Source organism: Mauremys mutica, chromosome 1 (genome assembly GCF_020497125.1).
Source record: "Mauremys mutica isolate MM-2020 ecotype Southern chromosome 1, ASM2049712v1, whole genome shotgun sequence".
Lineage (NCBI taxonomy): Eukaryota > Metazoa > Chordata > Testudines > Geoemydidae > Mauremys > Mauremys mutica.
The window spans coordinates 95,504,739-95,523,581 of record NC_059072.1 but is presented as its reverse complement, the minus strand read 5'-3'; the positions used below and the strand labels follow the sequence as shown (position 1 = coordinate 95,523,581).

Sequence of the window (18,843 nt, the reverse complement as noted above, 5' to 3'; positions counted from 1 at the left end):
GGAAGGAGGAATAAGTGGACTCTCCTAAGCTGGGGGAGCAGGGGTGCTCCAGGATGGGGGTATGGGTGTCTGGAAGATTAGAGAATGTGCTTTGGCCCGGGGACAGGGAAGGTACATTGGAGAGAGCCTGCCAATGTGGCCTTGCTGGCCAGGGTGTGCTGCAGACCAGGAGAGTGTGGGGCGGAAAGTGTGTGGATGAGCAAGTGTATGTGTGTGTGTGTATACGACAGAGAGAGAGAATGAATCTGCAAGGGTTGCGTGCGCCTTTGCAAGTGTGGTTAGCGGTGGGTGTGTCTGTCAGGGTGTGTGGGTGGTGCGTGTGTCTGCGAGTGTATATCTCTGTGTGAGCATGCCTGCCTTTGTCGGGCTGGGTCTTTCAATGGGACCTAATGGAGCGAGGCACCCAACGCCCAGCAACTTGCCAAGAGAGCTGGGCACCTGACTCCCTTAGCCCCAGCCTTTGTCTGTAAGCTGTTCAGGGCATGGTGTGTGTACCTCTGGGGCATCAAGATGATGATGATGATGATGATGATGATGATGTCATTGTGGGCCAAATTCTGAACACCTTACTCACACTGAGTAGCACCCAGGAACATCCCCATTGACTCCCGGGGAACAGCTTGCAGAGTAAGGTGCTGACGTGAATAAGGGTCTCAGAGCCTGGCTCTGCGATTGCCATGTGTCTTCACTGCGGGGTGTTTGCTCAAGGAAGGACTCTGGCGTCTCTTTTGTGCTATTTGTAGTTCAGGTTTCTCTGATCCCGAATGGCCTTGTGCCCCTGGCCTCAGCCTCGGAAAGCCTCAAGGGATTTATTTTACCTGGTGAATTCCTGTATTGCCCGGGGGCCATTCTCCCTCTCGCTAGACCTCCCTCTGCTGAGGATCCTGGTGGCACCCCCTGCAGGTTCACCTTCTGGCTCCCTTGGCAGTATCAGTACCCAGATCAGACGGGGATCCGTACTTACGAGAGGGAGTCGTTAGGCTTGGGCAAGGAAGAGCCTTAATGGCCAGGCTCTTTCCAAAAGAGCAGAGCAGCACCCTGTGGCCCTTGTTCAGGGGCCTAAATGGAGGCAGAAAGTCTGGCCCTAAGAGACCCAATGCTGCCGCTGGCCTGCACTGGCAGCGTGTGCGTACCCTGCTTCTCCCGTGCAAATCCCAGAGCTGTGGAGACCAGCCACTGCATGGCTGCTCCTCAGGGAAGGCAGCATGACAGCTCCTCCCTTCTCACACAATGCCTGGGGAGGTCAAGTGCAGCGGTTCTCAAACTGGGGGTTCGGACCCCTCAGGTGGTCGTGAGGTTATTACATGGGGGGTCACGAGTGTCAGCCTCTGCCCCAAGCCCCACCTTGCCTCCGGCATTTATAATGGTGTTAAATATGTTAAAAAGTGTTTTTAATTTATATGGGGGGTCGCACTCAGAAGCTTGCTGTGTGAAAGGGGGCACCAGTACAAAAGTCTGAGCACCACTGCTCTAGTGTCTCCTGCTCAGGTTTAGCCTGTGGAGAGGGGCCCTGCCCGGTGCTGCAATTGTAGCTCTTTCTTGGGGTGCCCAGAACTCTAAACCGCTGTGTTACCCCCCTGCCAGTCTTAACCTGGCCTTGTGGTAACATTCAGTGAACCCGTTCCCAAGCCCCCAGGAAAAGTGTTCCTCTGCAGCAGCCAGCCCCAGCCCTGGATGCCCACAGAAATACCAAGTCTGCTGCTGCCTCCAAAGAGACAGACTCCACATCAGCCAGCTGGCTCACTGAGGACACCCTGTTCACCTCAATACACAGCGCTGAGATGGTGTGTAGTAAAGCCAAGCCTAAGTGTCTGAACACAGAACAGAGACTGAAGAGATCCTAAGCGGGAGGAAAAGAGATGGTTACAAACAACACAAAAAAACCACATTTTCTAGTGACTCAAACCTAACCTTAGCAAGCAGGGATCTGCCTCAGCACCTCCATCAAGCTATCTGCATCCCCAGCCCCTCAGGCAGGAGGACCCACGGTTCACAGGCAGGGTCAGAGCGTGCTTCCCCCTTTGTCCCCTAAGTGATGGATAACAAAGAAGTCCCCTTGCTTCTTTTTATAGTCCAAAAAACCTTTGAAATGTATTATCCGAAAAGTAACCCCAGGCTCCTCTCCTCAGCTGTTTGTTCTTCGGGGTGCAGGGGATAAGCCCACTCCTCCTCCTCTGGTCAATTGGCTTTCTCAGCTGGCTTGCTCACTTTGGATGCAAATGTACGTTCCTTGGCCTTTGCTTGTGATCAAGCCATGCTGTTGTCCCAGAGCTTGACCCATGCTGGCAGGTAAAGCCACATTCCTTTCTCCAGGGCAGGCTTGCTCATCGACTGCCTCCACAACATATTGCCAGTGCCCATACACAACTCTTTATACACCCATCACCCAATGAGCTTCATGACCAGCGTGGCACCAGTTTTCATATGATACCTTCCAAGACAGTGTTTGGCTAAATATTCTGACAGCCGTATGTTGGGTGTAGTGAGTTTGTCAGGCCTGATGGGTTATTGTTACATAACCATGCACCCTTTGCCGGTTGGCATCAGGGGGCTCGTACAGGCCACAGGGATGATTTGGCATTCAGAACCCTGTGTCCTGCTCATGACATCCACCTACCCCAGCAGCAGCCCTGGCTTCGTGTAGCACCCCTCTGCCCCACTCCTCCCTCAGTGGGAAGGGCTCAGCTTTCTGGGGTCATGTCACTTCCTGACGGTTGTTTGGAGGAAGTTGCAAGAACCTTTTACTCAGAACTTTGCGTAATAAATGATGTCAAATCCCAGTAGCACAGTGTCATCCCCATACAGGACGAGAAGCCAGAATCCCCCTCCCACAGCTGTACAATGTACTGGGGTGTGCCTGGTAGCTCACACGTGGGTGTGTCTGCTTCTCATTGCTCCCCTCTGCGCTTGTGCGTGTCTGTGCAAAAGAGCATGCTGTCCGCATGGGCCTGCGTGTGTGTGTGTGTGTGTGTGTGTGTGTGCATATGTAACTAGGGCCTGTTTCGGCACAGGGATGTTGAGCGCACACATACCACTCCCATTTTGTCCCTGTGAGATGAGCATTAAGGGGTACCACGTAGCCAGCAGCCCCTGTCCATCCACATGTAGGGAACGTCAGTGAGTTAAGTCAAGTCATCCTATGCCAGCTTTTTAATTTCTCTCCCTCTTTCTATGGAGCAGAATCTGTTCGAGAGCATCAAGAACGAGCCATTTTCCATCCCGGAAGATGATGGGAATGACCTCACGCACACTTTCTTCAACCCCAGCCGTGAGGGCTGGCTCCTTAAACTGGGTACGAAATGCCTCCTTGTGCAGCTCACCACCCTTAGCATCACCCCAAGAGTTTCCTATGCAACCCTGTGGAGGTCTGCAGCAGCCGCCCTTCCTTCTGCTGCCGCGGGTTGAGTCTGACCCCTGGTGTTCAAACCTACCGGCTGTTCTCTAGCCAGCCCATGCCTGCACCTCCCAAAGCCAGTCTGCTGAGAAGGATGCCTCCCCTCCCCGCAGTTCCGGGGGTGCGTTCAGCATGGGGTGGAGGTTATATCCCTGGGCACTAATCTTCAGGGGGTGATTGTGAGGGGGAGCTGTCAGGGACCGACACATTTTGAATCTTGCTGCCCCTAGGAGGCCGGGTGAAGACCTGGAAGCGCCGTTGGTTCATTCTGACTGACAACTGCCTGTACTACTTTGAATACACCACGGTAAGGCTGCACTCAAGTCAAGCAGTTCTCTCCCAGGGGGTCTGTATTTTCCAGGGGTAATGAGGGATGGGGATACACCCCGCTCTGTCATCCCTGGACTGCGGTCAGACTGAGCCCCACCATTCCCAACCCCCGCCCCAAGCTATGACCCACAGCTGCCATTCCAGACTGATTAGAATCAACACCATGGTACGTTCTGTCAGGCAGAACTCTGGCCAGCTATAGCCATGGGCTCCAAGCGCCCCTTTGATTTGCTAGTGTGTTTGTGTTGGGGGGCCTGCTTTGCCATAATGTGTATGCCAGGGCAATGGGGAACAACACGTCATTGGTCTGGGTGCTGGGAACATGTCAGACCCTCATACCTGCTTCTCATTGGCTTCCAGGATAAAGAACCTCTAGGGATCATCCCCCTGGAGAATCTATCGGTTCGGAAGGTGGAGGACCCCAAAAAGCCAGTAAGTCTCCACCGTTTGGTACCGGGACAAGCATGTGTCGTCAGAGACACTAGCAGGTTTAACTCCTCCTGCCCCGCTCAGCGGCATTGTCCCAGGCAGCACTCTGCTGTCTTGGAGGGCGGAGTGTCTGAACTGCCCCACCCCAGGACCCAGCCCCAGGCAGATTCTCTTTAAAGCGCCACATGAGTGCAGGTGAGAAACACGGGATCAACAGCTGCAGAGACCAAGCCCTCCCTTTACCCCCAAGACAGGGGCAGGCACAGCATGGGCAGCGGCAGGATAAACTTCCCACACACCTAAGCCCTGCTGATGTGCTTCAGGTCTGTCTAGGAGGGGCTGCCACTATGGGTGGCGGGGGGAGTTCATTCCCCATAGCCTGCTCAGTGCTTGGCCTCTCTGCTGAGGTTGTTGTCAAGGTTGCAGTTGTAGTCTTTGTTATGCTGCTATAGACCAGGAGTAACACGTGAGTCAGTGGCCCTTTACTTGGGTTACACTGGTGGAAGATCAGTATTAAATTCAGTACGTTTGAGTTGCCCATTGGCAGTCCTGTCCCTCTCTATAGCAGCTACTGGTATACTGGAGCAGGGGCTGGAACAAGACCTGATTGCTCAAGGCACAGAGGTCTTGACTTCAGGCCAGGAAGTTATGGTTCTGTTAGAGCTGGGTGGGAAAATTCCAGTGAAGTTTTTCATGGGAATTTGCCAACTAGTTGAAATTGAAACATTCTGTGGCGATGATTCGATATGGACGGAGTTCCTCCAGAAACCAGGCAGCTTTCGAAACCTGCCTGGCATCCTGCCAGCTCACCCACCCAGCACCTCTCCAGCTCACTTGGTGGGCAAATTGTCTCAGAGTCAGGGACCCCAGGCTTTCCCTTTCATGGACACTGCTGAAATGTCTGGGTTTTGTTCTGAGTTTGAATGGAACCAGATTTTGAAATATCGGAATCCTCCACAAAACGAAACAACGTTTCTCTGCCCAGCTCTAGATTTGGTTCCTTCATCAGGAGTTTGTGCCACACCATAGTATGCTACTTTGGAGGAAGTGTATAAACTGGCCTGCGACAAGTTTAGGCTTGAAATTAGACAAAGGTTTCTTACCCTCAGAGGAGTGACGTTCTGGAACAGCCTTCCAAGGGGAGCAGTGGGGAGGAAAGCCTAACTGGCTTCAAGACTGAGCTTTAGGGGGGCAGGGGGAGCGGTATGACAGGACTGCCTACAATGGTATGTAGCTGATCTGCGACTGCTAGCAGCAAATCTCTCCAATCGCTGGTGATGGGACGCTAGATGGGGAGGGCTCTGAGCTACTACAGTGGATTCTTTCACGGCTGTCTGTCTGGTGGGCCTTGCTCAGTGTCCAACTGATCTCCATATTTGGGGTCGTGAAGGAATTTTCCCCCAGGTCAGATTGGCAGAGACCTTGGGAGGTTTTCGCCTTCCTCTGCAGCATGGGGCAAGGGTTACTTGCAGGTTTAAACTAGTGTAAATGGTGGATTCTCTGTAACTTGAAGTCTTTAAACCATGATTTGGGGACTCCAGTAACTCAGCCAGAGGTTAGGGGTCCATTACAGGAGTGGGTGAGCAAGGTTCTGTGGCCTGCAATGTGCAGGAGGTCAGAACTGATGATCATGATGGTCCCTTCTGGACTTAAAGTCTATGATTTAGAAATAGCGCTGTGCTGTTAGAGAGGTTCCCCAAGAAAGCTTACCTCAACTAGCCCCCCCTTTCTGTCTGTCCCTTGTGCATAGCCAGTGCTGGTTGTAGTATGACAGGTGATGCTGTCCTGTCAGAGGTGCCCAAAAGCTGTTAGGCAATGTTCCTGTATAACTGTCTCTGGCAGGCTGCGTGGGGTGCAGCACAAACCACAGGGTGTTTTCCAGAGTCTCCGCCATTGTTCTCTCTCTGTAAAACATGGTTTGGTGGCCGCGGCGGTGCAGGAGTCACAGAGTGCCGAGTGTTGTGGTTTTTACTTGTGAAGTCTCTGAGCTACTGGAATCTAACTCAACAGTGCTGAGATCCCCAGAGCATGACAGGCAAAGCCCTGGCCCCAGTTCAGGAACAGACAAGCCCACTGCCACCTCTGCAAACTCCCTTAGCGTGACCTCCCACAGCTGGGCCCCTGGAACAATGGTCTTACTGCCTGACTCCCTCCACGTCTCTCCCTGCAGAACTGCTTTGAGCTCTTCAATCCCAACTGCAAGGGGCAGAAGATCAAAGCCTGCAAGACTGACGGGGATGGGAAGGTGGTAGAAGGCAAGCACCAGTCCTACAAGATCTCGGCAGCCACGCCAGAGGAGCGCGACCTGTGGATTGAGGCGATACGGTGAGGGGACGGGCCCTGAGGGAGATGAGAGGACCCCCCCAGGCAGGGTGAAATGGGGTGGAATGAGATCAGGGGAGACATGGCACTAGCAGAGGGCAGAGCTGCCTGCGGTGTGCCGGCGGGCAGAGAGGTGAATGGCAACGCTGTGCCAGCATACAGACCTGGAGGCCTCACCTTGCCTCTCTGGGGCACCTGGGCAGTAGTGAGTTCACATGCAAGGGAGCAGAGGGGCATCGCCCCCAGGGAGATAAATGTTCACACCTGTGGGCATCCCTGACCCCCTCGCCTCTCCACCCCTATGCTCCAGTGCATTAGCCATCTAGGGCCTGGAGGCCCTTGCAATGAACCTTCAGGCTCCTCCTCTGGCCTGCAAAGCCTGACTCTACACTAGTTGGAGGCGCCGGGTGCTGCTGAGGGGCCTGCAGATCCCCTGTTCTGGGGAGGGAGGCGCTCCATTGTTTGTAGGTTCAGAGAGAGCCTTGTGGTTTTCCATGCCGTTTCCCAGCCCTGAATCTCTCTCTCGTTCCTCCTCTATCCAGGACCAGCATCACCCAGGATCCCTTCTATGACCTGGTCTCAGCCCGTAAGAAAAAGATCGCCAGCAAAAACTGAGCCAGCTCCCGGCCCACTCGTTGCTGCCCAGATGATTTTTAATTGCTGGGCCATATCCTCCCCCATTGGGCTCTATCAGCGAAGGTGGCTCAGGGACCAGCACCTTCCCCTACCTCCTGACTGGCCAGAAGGTGACTGACAGGCTGATAAGTCCCATTTGGCTCCTCCCTTTCCAATCTGGGAGTTCAAATCTGAAGGGGAGTAGGTTGATGCGGATGTGGATCTGGAGGCCGGGGCTATGGGCACAGCCTCTCCTACACTTGAACTGACAGAGGCTCTATGACAAGACATAGCCTTATGTACGCCTCACACTGGCCTCCTCACGTTGGACAAGCTGCGGGGGTCTCCAGCCCCCAGACTTGGCCAGGACAGTCCTGCAGATGTCTGGTTTCTCAGGCTCCCTCCCCAGCCACTGAGCTGGGCAGCAGGCCTGTGGGCTCTTCTGGGGGAATCCCAAGAAGGTTTCCTCCCCCCAGGATTGTCCAAGCCAGCAGCAGACTTCAAGAGCCAGCTGCATCTCTTCTACCCAAGTAAACCTGAGAAGTGAGAGGCCTGTGACCACAAAGAGGTCGTCACTGGGTGAAACCAGAGCCCAAGGGACGTGACCCCGTGCACTGGGGAGCCCTCTCTGCACCCTGTCATTCCAGGGTCCCCCACACAGGGCCCCTGAAGACAGCATTAATCGTTTGGAGTCCCCAATGTGTATATTTGTGTACAATGACAATGGGTTGCAGGAAGCCAAGGTGGTTTGGTGGGGACAAGGAGAAATGGTGCACTTTGCTACGGTACCGTTGGGCCAGGGTAACAGCTTTGCTCTTCTACCTCCCAAGTCTCTCATACTCAGGGCCTGGCAAACAGGTCTCTGTGAGGGGCTGAGGCTCTGGAGAGAAGCCTTAGTGTGGGTCTTCAGGGTCTTCTCCCAGCCTGTCTCCCAGCGCTCCCAGGGGTCACTCAGCTGCACCGTTTCAGGGGGGCAGATTTCTGCATCCCAGCTGCCCCCAACCAGAAGCGGGGAGAGCAGGGACTGCCCAGCACATACAGTGTCCTGGGGTTTTGAACTCTGGTCTCTTGTGTAAAAAACCCAAACAAGCCGCAGGGTGGAATGATCATTAAAAGATAAGAATTGCACAGACGATATCAAAGGATGTCACATTGCCTTCTTTAGTAAGCTGCATGCACAGGGTGATGATTCAGCGCAGTATCGGGACACGGAAAGGCACCGAGTAGCTGGATGCAGGCAGGAGGGGGGCGGTGAGCGTGGTAACAGGCCAGGGGAGAAGTGGCAGGGAGCCATGGAAGACCATGATGCCCACTGGGAGAGGTCCCCACAAGCCAGGGGACGGTAGGTAGGAGGGGAATTGCAGGTTAGAATCACACACGCTCCCAACCTTGTAGTTTGCAGGGCCCCTGCGTCTCTTCCTCTCTCCTACCATCCATGTTTTCTACCTCTCCCTGGCTCCTTGCTGTGCCCTCCTTCCTCCCCCTTTCCTCCTGCAGGGGGCTCTGTCCACCAGGAAATCTGCAGCAAACCCAGCGCAGCCAGATTAGTTATTTTGCCGATGCACCAGGGATGAGGAATTAATTTCAAGAGGCAGGGACTGTATCTCGGAGTCAAAGCACGTGCTCACCCATGAGAAGGAACGTGAATGTTTTTGTCTGGTCTCTTTTATTAATGTCTCTGGGATTGAACCTCCGAGTCTCTCATCTGTAGGGGCTCCAGTGTGGGGAAGGCTGGATCATGGGGGGCAGGGGTGGGGTGGGGTATGAGGGAGGGGCTTAGAATCTTGCCCTCAGGTGTCAACTTCTCCAAAAATCCTCTGTGAATTTTAAAAGATGCCACCAGCTTCCCGGCCTTGCCCAGAAGAAGAGATTCTGGGGATCGTTTTCAGTCCTTGTTTCCCAGTACCTGCCATATTCCACTCCAGGGGCCACAGGGCTCCAGTTCAGGTTCTGCCCTTCCTCTTGGGGGCATGGACCCAGAGTCTAGTGTGGAAATCTAGTGCAGGGCTCTTATCTCAGTCCTCCCTTGGTTAGCTCCTGCAGTTCCCCTTGGGCTGCCCCCCATGCACTCCACAGCTAGTTCTCTCCAGAGCAGGATTATTTCAGGGTGGAGGGGGCAAGAAGGGCAATGGGGGGGATTACACAAAAGGCGATGGGGCAGGCGGCTGTTCAACTCATCCATCCAACTCATCCAGCGAGACAGGAATGGAGGTAGTGGGTTTCCCTTCTCCAGGGGGTTGAGGAGGGGAGGACAGGGGGCAGAGTTTGTCATCCTTCCAAGACTCCAGTGTAAAAATCTCATCTCCCAAGTCGTCCATGCACCATCTGCTCTACCCAGCACAGCACCAATACACCACCCACCTAGTGCATGTCACCCACCGACAACACAAGGCACACTAAGTTCACTAGACAGGCACACCCGCTTCCCACACACCCTGCCTGAACACATGCCTACCGAGAGCCCAACCCAGCCCCATGCTCACACAGAATGGGCACAAGTGTCAACATTGGCCCCCCCTGGCCAGGGATGCCTCATACTGGACAGCCAAAACTTGAGTTTCCCCCAACCCCAAATCAGCGTGCTGTTGGCACACACATTCACAGCACCCACAAACTCACTACATGAGTGATTTGTGTGGCTCCAACAGCCAGACACTGGACGTTTGCTGTGTCTCACTGGCCACAGACACCCATCCTCCTGTCTCGCTGCTAGAAATCACAGCACGCGCACACATGCCATTAGATAGTAAATTTGACAGATCGATGGCTAGCAAAAACGCGCCGCTCTCTCGTCACCGGCGGCGCGGGTGACGTGCACACACACACACACAAGGAGGGCAGGCTGACACTTGTCCCCCTCCCATCAAGGACTCCTGCACACAGCTGGTAATTTATTTTCATAATAAATGGCCATCGATCTTGGTAAAAGGCCAGGAGGGGAACAACGCAAAGCCAGGAAATATGGCAGCTCACTGCATTGTGCCTCCCGCGCCTGCCCCTCCCACGCCTGTTTATCGGCTCCTCCTTGGAAGGATAATACATTTTAAATGGCTTTCTAGAAATCATTTGCCAGCAAGGGAGGTGGCAGCTGGGAGGGAAGCCAGGGGTTTCGGGCACTTCAGCTTAGAGAAGTGTATATATAGCAAGGTACATTAAAAGCACAGCACAGAGGAAGGTGCGGGGAAGCTTATAGGAGAGCTGGACACCTGGATGGGCCCAAAACTGTATTCCGGGTTAACCTTCTGCTCCGGAGCCAAATGCCATTTGCACCTATGGCTATAGAAAGGACACATTGGGTCCTCAAGCCCAGCCATGCCTGAGCTCAGGGGGTTGGATTCTGAACCAAATTTAGTTCTGTAGTTTGTCACCAGGGGTGGTTTGTCCCCCATTCTAATGAGCTGACTGGGGCATTTCTCTCTGAGGCCTGGCTATAGTGCCCCTCACTACAGCATCTCAGTGCTGCTGTCGCATGTTAGCCCCCTACTGGGTGGAATCAGCACTGCTCAACTATGTGTCATATGCCCCGTACTGCCGGAAACAAATGAGGGTTCTCCTTTGGCAGGGAAGTGGGTGCTTTTTGCTTTTGGAGTGGGAGAATCTGCGTTTTAGGGGAAGGGGTGCAGCACAGGGGGAAAGGGGAGGATCTGACTGGGACAGGGGTTGAGGGTGGTGCTCATTTGTACTATGAGCCACCCACCCCTCCCATTCCCGAATGTCAGAGGGTCTGAGCGGCTTTCCCCACCCCCCAGGGGAGGCTGGCTCCAGAGGTGGGGGGAGTGCCGAGGTTCCTGAATGGACAGCACCATAGGTGCCCACGCTCTCACACACTGGCGAGGTGGCGGGGATCTAAATGACTGTGACAGGGATGCGCTGCAGTCTAATCTCGCCCTGCCATTTCCAGTTCTTCCCCTGCCCATTGACGAAGATGAATGGGGCCTGTCTCAGGGACTCACACGTCATTTCGTTCTCGCCGGGCCAGAATGTGTCCCCTGGACCTTCTCCTCCCACTGCATGCTGCCCCAGGAGACCGGACGTGATGCAGTGGAAGGGGCAGGGGGAGTGATGGGTCCTCATTAGCCACCCAGCACCCCCATGATACCCCGGGTGTCTGGGTTGCCTGCACGGCCAGGAATAGCAGTAAAAGGCCTTCCTGGCTATGGGTCCTTCTGCTTACCTCCAGCAGGCTGTGCCTCCCCAGGACTTTGTGGTACTGTACAGACCATGAGACTGGGGCACCAGCCATAGCCCCCTCCTTCCCGGGGAGAAGGCACTCGGCCCTCCTTCCATATCTCTGTGCTCCGGGGCCCCTCCCCAACCCCTCACCTGGCTGGGCCGCTTCCTGCTGCCACCAGGGGGGCACTGCCATTCTGCATGCGCCCGCTCCCCCCGCCCAGCTGGGGGCAGCCGCAAAACCAGCAAAGGCATCACTGTCTAAGCATAGCGGGGAGCCAAGCGCTGGCCCCCTCCTGGCAAGGTGAAGGAATGGGGCTGGAAACCTGCCTGCCTCCGCTCCTCACCCCAGCTCTGCCTGCAGGCCCAGTCACAGCTCCCGTCTCACCTCCCAGGGGGCCGCAGCCGGGGTGGATCTCTGGCCTGTAGAGACTCACCCCAGTGGGGGAATGGGGAGTTGAGATTAGTGAGAGGGCTGCTAGCGTGGGGCGGAGGGGAGTCGGAGGATATGTCTACACTGCAAAAAGGCATGGGCTTAAGTCCTGAGTGGGGTGTTCCACAGTGTAGACACATCCCAGCTGAGTTGGAGAGAGAGATCGATAGATACAGCACCATTCCAGTCTGGCCCAGGGGATTCTTCGGAGGGGGCAGCTATTGAGACAGGCCTATTTCTGGGGTGGGGCGTGGGGGCTATTCTGGGACAAGGAGCTGTAGGGTGAGAAGATCCAAGACAGCCTTTTCCTATTAAGGACAGAGACCTCCTAATAATACTGGCAGGAGAGACACTTCTTGCTGCTGCCTTTTCTCCCCGTGCGGGTCACAGGCTCATTGAGCTGGGTGAAGAGGGGGTGATTTGGGTTGTAATTATGGCTAATCAATTATATGAATATTTATTTCTATTAAGCAAACTTGTCAGCTGTAGTCACAGCCCTGACAGTTTGGCATCTCACACACACACACACAGAGCGCCCCCCCCCCACTTCCCCTCCCCACACTCCTCTTTGGGCAGCGCGGAGGCCTCTGGAGTGAGGGGTCCAAGAGGGGCCAGTGTGTCTGTGTCAGGGAGATTGGAGATTGTATCTGTGTCGGGGGGGGGGTTGTGAGCTGGTTGATTTTTGTGGTGCAATGGGAGTGTGTGAAATTGGCCTTTTTCTACATGAATTTACATGTGTGTAAAATGGTTGGTTTTTTTCCTATTTTTTTCTGCTATTTTAACAACTGCCCAATCCACTCCCCCACCCCTCAAAAAATCTAGTTTAGGTTTGTTTTCTTGCCCCCTTCCTCCACTTCTCTCCCTTTCCCTGTCCTTTTTCAGGGGCAAATGAGAGAGGAACGGATGGGGGAGGGAGAGAGAGAAAAAAGGAAACAAGAAAAATATCTGGGAAAAATGTTTGGTTTCAATCATCAAACCAGGTTCCATGCTCAAGGGGAGGTTTGCCACAATCACTTCAAGAAAACTAGTGGTTTTTTTCATGAAACACCCCTATTGTTTCTCAACTAGCTGCTAACCCAAGAGTTTGTACCCTCGCCCCTTCTCTGCCCTCGCCCCTCCCCAGAGCCCCATCTGGCCCCCCAGCAGGGGTGGTGCTGCCCCTAGAGCTCTCTGAGGGCACAGAAGGTTCCCCGAGCAGGCTGCCTTCAGGGAGTGAAGGCCTTTCCTTGGCAGGGCCCCGGGAAAGCCCCCGATTATCACCGGAGGGCAAGCCGCTGAACTGGAGCCAGACTCCACAGCGCCGGCTGATCACCTGCAGCTCGGCTCTGTGCTGAAAGCTTTGCCAGCAGTCTGTTATTACCTAAATGGAAAAGATACATGGCTCTCTCCAAGCAGAAGAAAGTGGAGGCAGAGATTATAGTGATTTGTCTGGAGCCGGCAGGGTTCCTCTGCCTCAGTTGCTGCCTTTTGACTGGAGAAAACACCTCACCACTCTTCCAGAAGCCAGCACTGCACAGGGCTGAGCACCTGGAAAGCCCAGGCCTGCAAGGAGAGAGGGGAACTGTCTCCTCCACTGAGAGGACGACATTGACTCCTGCAGGGTCCCTCTGGATTTACATCGCTGACACTCGGCTAGGGTTGCCAGGTGTCTGGTTTTCGACCAGAACGCCCAGTCAAAAAGGGACCCTGGCGGCTCCAGTCAGCACTGCCGACCAGGCCATTAAAAGTCCAGTTGTCAGCGCAGTGGGGGGCTGGAGCTAAGGCAGGGTCCTGCACGCCCTAGCTCCGCGCAGCTCACAGAAGCAACTGCCAGATACTTGCAGCCCCTAGATGCATGGGGGGCCAGGGAGGTTCTGTGCGCTGCCCCTACCCCAGGGCCGGCTCTGCAGCTCCCATTGGCCAGGAACTGCAACCAATGGGAGCTGTGGGGGAGGTGCCTGCGGGTGTGAGGGCAGCATGCAGAGCCTTCCTGGCCACCCAGGCATTTAGAGGCTGTAGGGACATGACGGCCGCTTTCTGGCATCTGTGGTAAGCACCGTGGGACCCTGCACCCTGAAACCTCTCCCGCACCCCAACCGCCTGCCCCAGCTCGGAGTCTGCTGGACATGCACAAGTCCATGGGGCCAGATGCAATGCATCTGAGGGAGTTGGCTAATGTGATTGCAGAGCCATTAGCCATTATCTTTGAAAACTTGTGGTGATCGGGGGAGGTCCCAGATGATTGGAAAAAGGCAAATATAGTGCCCATCTTTAAAAAGAGGAAGAAGGAGAATCCTCACCTCAGTCCCTGGAAAAACCATGGAGCAGGTCCTCAAGGAATCCATTTTGAAGCACTTGGAGGAGAGGAAGGTGATCAGGAACAGTCAACATGGATTCGCCAAGGGCAAGTCATGCCTGACCAACCTGATTGCCTTCTATGATGAGATAACTGGCTCTGTGGATTTGGGAAAGCAGTGAACGTGATATACCTTGACTTTAGCAAAGCTTTTGACGTGTTCTCTCACAGTTTTCATGCCAGCCAGTTAATGAAGTATGGATTGGATGAATGGAGTATATGGTGGATAGAAAGCTGGCTAGATCATCGGGCTCAATGGGTAGTGATCAATGGCTCAACGTCTAGTTGACAGCTGGTATCAAGTGGAGTGCCCAGGGGTCGGTCCTCGGGCCGGTTTTGTTCAACATCTTCATTAATTATCTGTTTGCTGGGGGAGAGGTAGATATGCTGGCGGGTGGGGATAGGATCCAGAGTGATCTAAACAAATTGGAGGATTGGAGGTTCAACAAGGTCAAGTGCAGAGTCCTGCACGGAGGATGGAAGAATCCTATGCACTGCTACAGGCTGTGGACTGACTGACTAAGCGGTAGTTCTCCAGAAAAGAACTAGGGGATTATAGTCAACAAGAAGGGGAGAGGCATAGCTCAGTGGTTTGAGCATTGGCCTGCTAAACCCAGGATTATGAACTCAATCCTTGAGGGGGCCACTTAGGGATCTGGGGGGAAATCATTACTTGGTTCTGCTAGTGAAGGCAGGAGGCTGGACTTGCTGACTTTTCAGGGTTCCTTCCAGTTCAAAATATTTATTTATTTAAAGCTGGAAATGAGTCAACAGTGTGCCCTTGTTGCCAAGAAGGCTAAAGGCATATTGGGCTGTATTAGTAGGAGCATTGCCAGCAGATTGAGGGAAGTGATTATTCCCCTCTATTCGGCACTGGTGAGGCCACATCTGGAGTATTGTGTCCAGTTTTGGGCCCCCCACTACAGAAAGGATGTGGAAAAATTGGAAAGAGTCCAGCGGAAGGCAATGAAAATGTGTGGAGGGCTGGAGCACATGACTTATGAGGAAAGGCTGAGGGAACTGGGATTGTTTAGTCTGCAGAAGAGAAGAGTGAGGGGGGATTTGATAGCAGCCTTCAACTACCTGAAGGGGGGTTCCAAAGAGGATGGAGCTCGGCTGTTCTCAGTGGTGGCAGATGACAGAACAAGGAGCAATGGTCTCAAGTAGCAGTGGGGGAGGTCTAGGTTGGATATTAGGAAACACTATTTCACTAGGAGGGTGGTGAAGCACTGGAATGGGTTACCTAGGGAGGTGGTAGAATCTCCATCCTGAGAGGTTTTTAAGGCCCGGCTTGACAAAGCCCTGGCTGGGATGATTTAGTTGGTGTTGGTCCTGCTTTGAGCAGGGGGTAGGACTAGATGACCTCCTGAGGTCTCTTCCAACCCTAATCTTGATTCTATGATTCTAACCCACACACACCTTTGCCCGTACACATCTACATCTCAAGAGATACACCCCCTGCTCCGTCACCACTAGCTGCTTACACTCCTACCCCCAGTATTCCGCAATCATGCCTCCACTCCCAGATCCTGAGATTTGTACCTTGTCGGGTCTTTATCTTTGCCTTCTGGTTTCTGAGTCTATAGGGTGCACTTGCTTTACGTTTTCAAGTGTTTCTCAGCAACCATCGGGGCTAGGCACTTGCTTTTTTCTTTAAATTGACCCCATGACTCCAGGAGCTTGGGCTTTTAGAACAACATCACATATCATGGCAGTCATGATAATATTGCAAGCATTGGCAACACTGCCCACCCCTACTCCTGTGCCCTCTGAGCATAGCCACCCTTCTGCTGACACCCCTAAAGACACCCAGTCCCAACAATACCTATGACCCTAAATGCGTGCACACCTATGCCTCTAAACACACATTTCAGTCTAGATAGGAATACACTCCCACGCCCGCTGTCATAAATATAACCCCTAAACACCCAGAGCCCTACATCTCCTACCCAATACAATACAAACACATATCTCTAGTAGTTTTATATTTTAGAGAGAAGGCATGGCTTAATGTTTAAAGTATGGCATCTGGGGGTCTATTCCCAGCACTGCCACAGATTTCCCCTGTGACCTTGGGCATGTCACTTTGCCTCTTTGTGCCTCATTTCCCCTCCAGCTGTCAAACAGATACTCAACTAACAGGAGCTAGTCTGAGTTCAGATTCATGAGTGCAAAGCACACTGGGATTCCTGGGTGGAAGGTGCTAAAAATGTTGCTGAGGGAAGTGGCGACTCAAGCCCCTCCTCTCCCCAAGCTATCCAGACAGGGAGAACTAATGTGTCCCTTCCACACCGAGTCAATGTACCTACCCAGAGCACCCTGTCATACATCTACATGCATATTCACGCTGATGCAACTGTACTCTCAAGCCAGACAGCAAATCCGTGGCCAAAAGAGAGGTGACAATCTGGCTGGGCTGTCTTTTCTTAATTTTTATTTTAGAAGCACCCAGAGGCTGCAGTCAAGAGCAGGACCTCACTGCGCTGGGTGCTGTACAAACAGCAAGACACAGTCCCCACCCCAAAGACCTTGCAGGCTAGTCAAACAAACCAGGACAACTGGCCTCATGTCACAGACGGGAATGTTGTGAGTGTCCAAAGCCAGTGCTGTAAGCACAAAGCCGTTCCTTCCTGTCCGGCACACCAGCGACATTAGGCAGCTGGAGGTGTGGGACTCAGCAGGCAGCTCTCTGACCCAGGAGGAGGAGGGTGTGAAATCCAGCCTAGGTGTGGGCCCATCACAAGTATCACAGTGCAGGACCAGGAAGTGCACCGGGCAGATGTTCCCCGCGGCTCTCTTCCAGGGGCTCCCAAGGGAGACAGCTGCGCCCCATGGCCCTGCCCCTCACTGTCTTGATTTCCCAGCTGCTGAGCAGGACAGTAGCTGAAGGGGAGCTGCCAGCGCTCAGCAGGCCTGCCCGTGTCTTTGCCGTGGGTGATGGGCCGCTCTCCGCTAGCCCGGGAGCTGATGCTCCCCTCCCTCCCCAGCCGAGCTACGGCCTGCCAGCTTGGAATTGCTGAGAGATTGAAAACCTGTTGGTGTGAATTACAGAGGCGCCTAGCAGGGGCAGCTGGAGCAGCGGAGGGTTCAGTGTATTAAACTCACCGTAGTAAAACCATAATGGGATTTTGCACGCTGCCGCGACCAGAATGCCCAAACCAGCTCAGCGGCTCGCCGGGCTCGTGCTGCGACAGCCACCGCCCCCTCTGCAGCATGTTCCTCAGCCGTCACTGCTGCAGGACCGGGGGCAAGGAGATGGGACAGCCTGGGGCCTGCTTCCCACAGAGAACACAAAGGAGCATCTGCTTCCTGGGCAATAATGGCCTGGAATCTTTGGGGGAGGAGGGAGATTCGGGGAAGGTGGAAGGAGAAAATTGTTCAAGGTGGGGAGTGATCCTTGGGAGGAGGGTGGGTTTGTGAGATAAGGAGGGGTGCTTGGGGAGAGAGAGCCCAGGAGGGGGAGATTCTCTGGGGGGAGGGTTGCTCCAGGGGGAAGGGAGTCCTGTGGCGGGGAGGGGGAGATCCGCTAGGGGAGGGTGCTCAGCAGAGAGGAATGTGGAGCTCTTTCCCCCCCAGCCTATTGCAGGGCCCTGTTTCCCATCCACCCCAGTGCAGTGCCACCGGGAGGGAGGAAAACAAAGCACATCAGGCCCCGTGGGGGGTGAGTCTTGCTGCTTTCAGAGCTGGGCAGAGGGTGAAGAATGCTGGCGCCAGCGCCCCACTGCGTTCACAGGCTCTGCACCAGCACCCTGAAATGAATGGGCGGTGCTGCACCCGCTGCCCTTCTCTCCAGCTCTGGGTGCGGGGGTGGAGAGAACTGGGTGACTTTCCATTCACGCCCCCGCCCTGGGTGTCTAGCAGGGAGCACCAGTGAATCCGCCCGGACGAAGCTCTGTGTGCTGATGCCTGCCTCAGAGCCAGAGCGAGCAAGGGGCAAGGATGGAAAGAGACGGAGAAGGGGAAGGAAGAAGGACCAAGCAGGTTAGTGAGGCAGAGCTGGAGGACTTGCCTCAGAGGGGCCGGGCTGGGAGGGCTCAGTGTGGGAGACTCAAGACACTGCTCCATTCCAAGGTACAGTCTCCAGCCTGCTTAGACTGTAAGCTTCTTGGAGCAGGGACCTTCTCTCACAATGTGTATGTACAGCACCTAGCACAGTGGGGCCCTGATTGCAGCTGGGGCCTCCAGGTGCTGTGGCAATACACAGACTAACAAGGGGGCTGAGGGGCTGCAGTTTCAGGAATGGCTGGTTCTTTGTGCTATGAAAGCTCAGACAATAGCAAAGTAAACCAGAGGCCCGGAGGGAGTTCAGACCTCCCCACTCTTCTCTCCTTTTCGTCTACCCTCTTTCCCTCTCCTCTTCCACTGTGCTTTTCTCACCGGTCTCCAGCTTTCTGCTTGCTTGTGGCTTTCCTCACTCTCGCTTTGACTTCCCCCCTTTTCTTTCTGGCTTCTACCTGCCAACTCTCCTGAGGTTTGGACTGGGAGGGACGAGGCCACGGTTCCTTGGCTGCTTCTTAACAAGCACTGTCCATTTAAGCTGAAATGAGTTCATTACCCTTTGGAGGTGTCCTGGTAACTGAATCATTGTTATGGAAACTAACCCACCAATCCGATTCAGAGCATCCTGCCCCACGACGCTGGAGATGAAGACTCCTCTCAGCCCATTACCCAAGCCCAAGCTATCCTGAAACAGCACCACCCATGCAGAACCTGACCCGGCTTCTCCTGCTGAACCTCCCCCTCCAGAAAACCCTATCTTACCTCCAGCACAAGGTGGAGAGACGGATGCAGGTTAAAGCGGAGTCGGGGGTGGTA

The 18,843-nt window shown here is 54.3% G+C and overlaps 1 protein-coding gene across 2 annotated transcripts in view; it reads left to right on the top strand.

Moving 5' to 3' along the window:
- CYTH4 (cytohesin 4) overlaps positions 1 to 8,268 on the top strand; it is a 30,936-nt gene extending 22,668 nt beyond the window's left edge. For both annotated transcript variants that reach the window (XM_044986026.1, XM_044986036.1), the window contains exons 9-13: positions 3,181 to 3,292; positions 3,625 to 3,701; positions 4,085 to 4,156; positions 6,324 to 6,478; positions 7,018 to 8,268. In XM_044986026.1, the coding sequence (XP_044841961.1) occupies positions 3,181 to 3,292; positions 3,625 to 3,701; positions 4,085 to 4,156; positions 6,324 to 6,478; positions 7,018 to 7,090 (489 nt within the window). In that variant the 3' untranslated portion in view covers positions 7,091 to 8,268. The remainder of the gene's footprint in view (positions 1 to 3,180; positions 3,293 to 3,624; positions 3,702 to 4,084; positions 4,157 to 6,323; positions 6,479 to 7,017) is intronic.
- Positions 8,269 to 18,843: the final 10,575 nt, after the last annotated feature.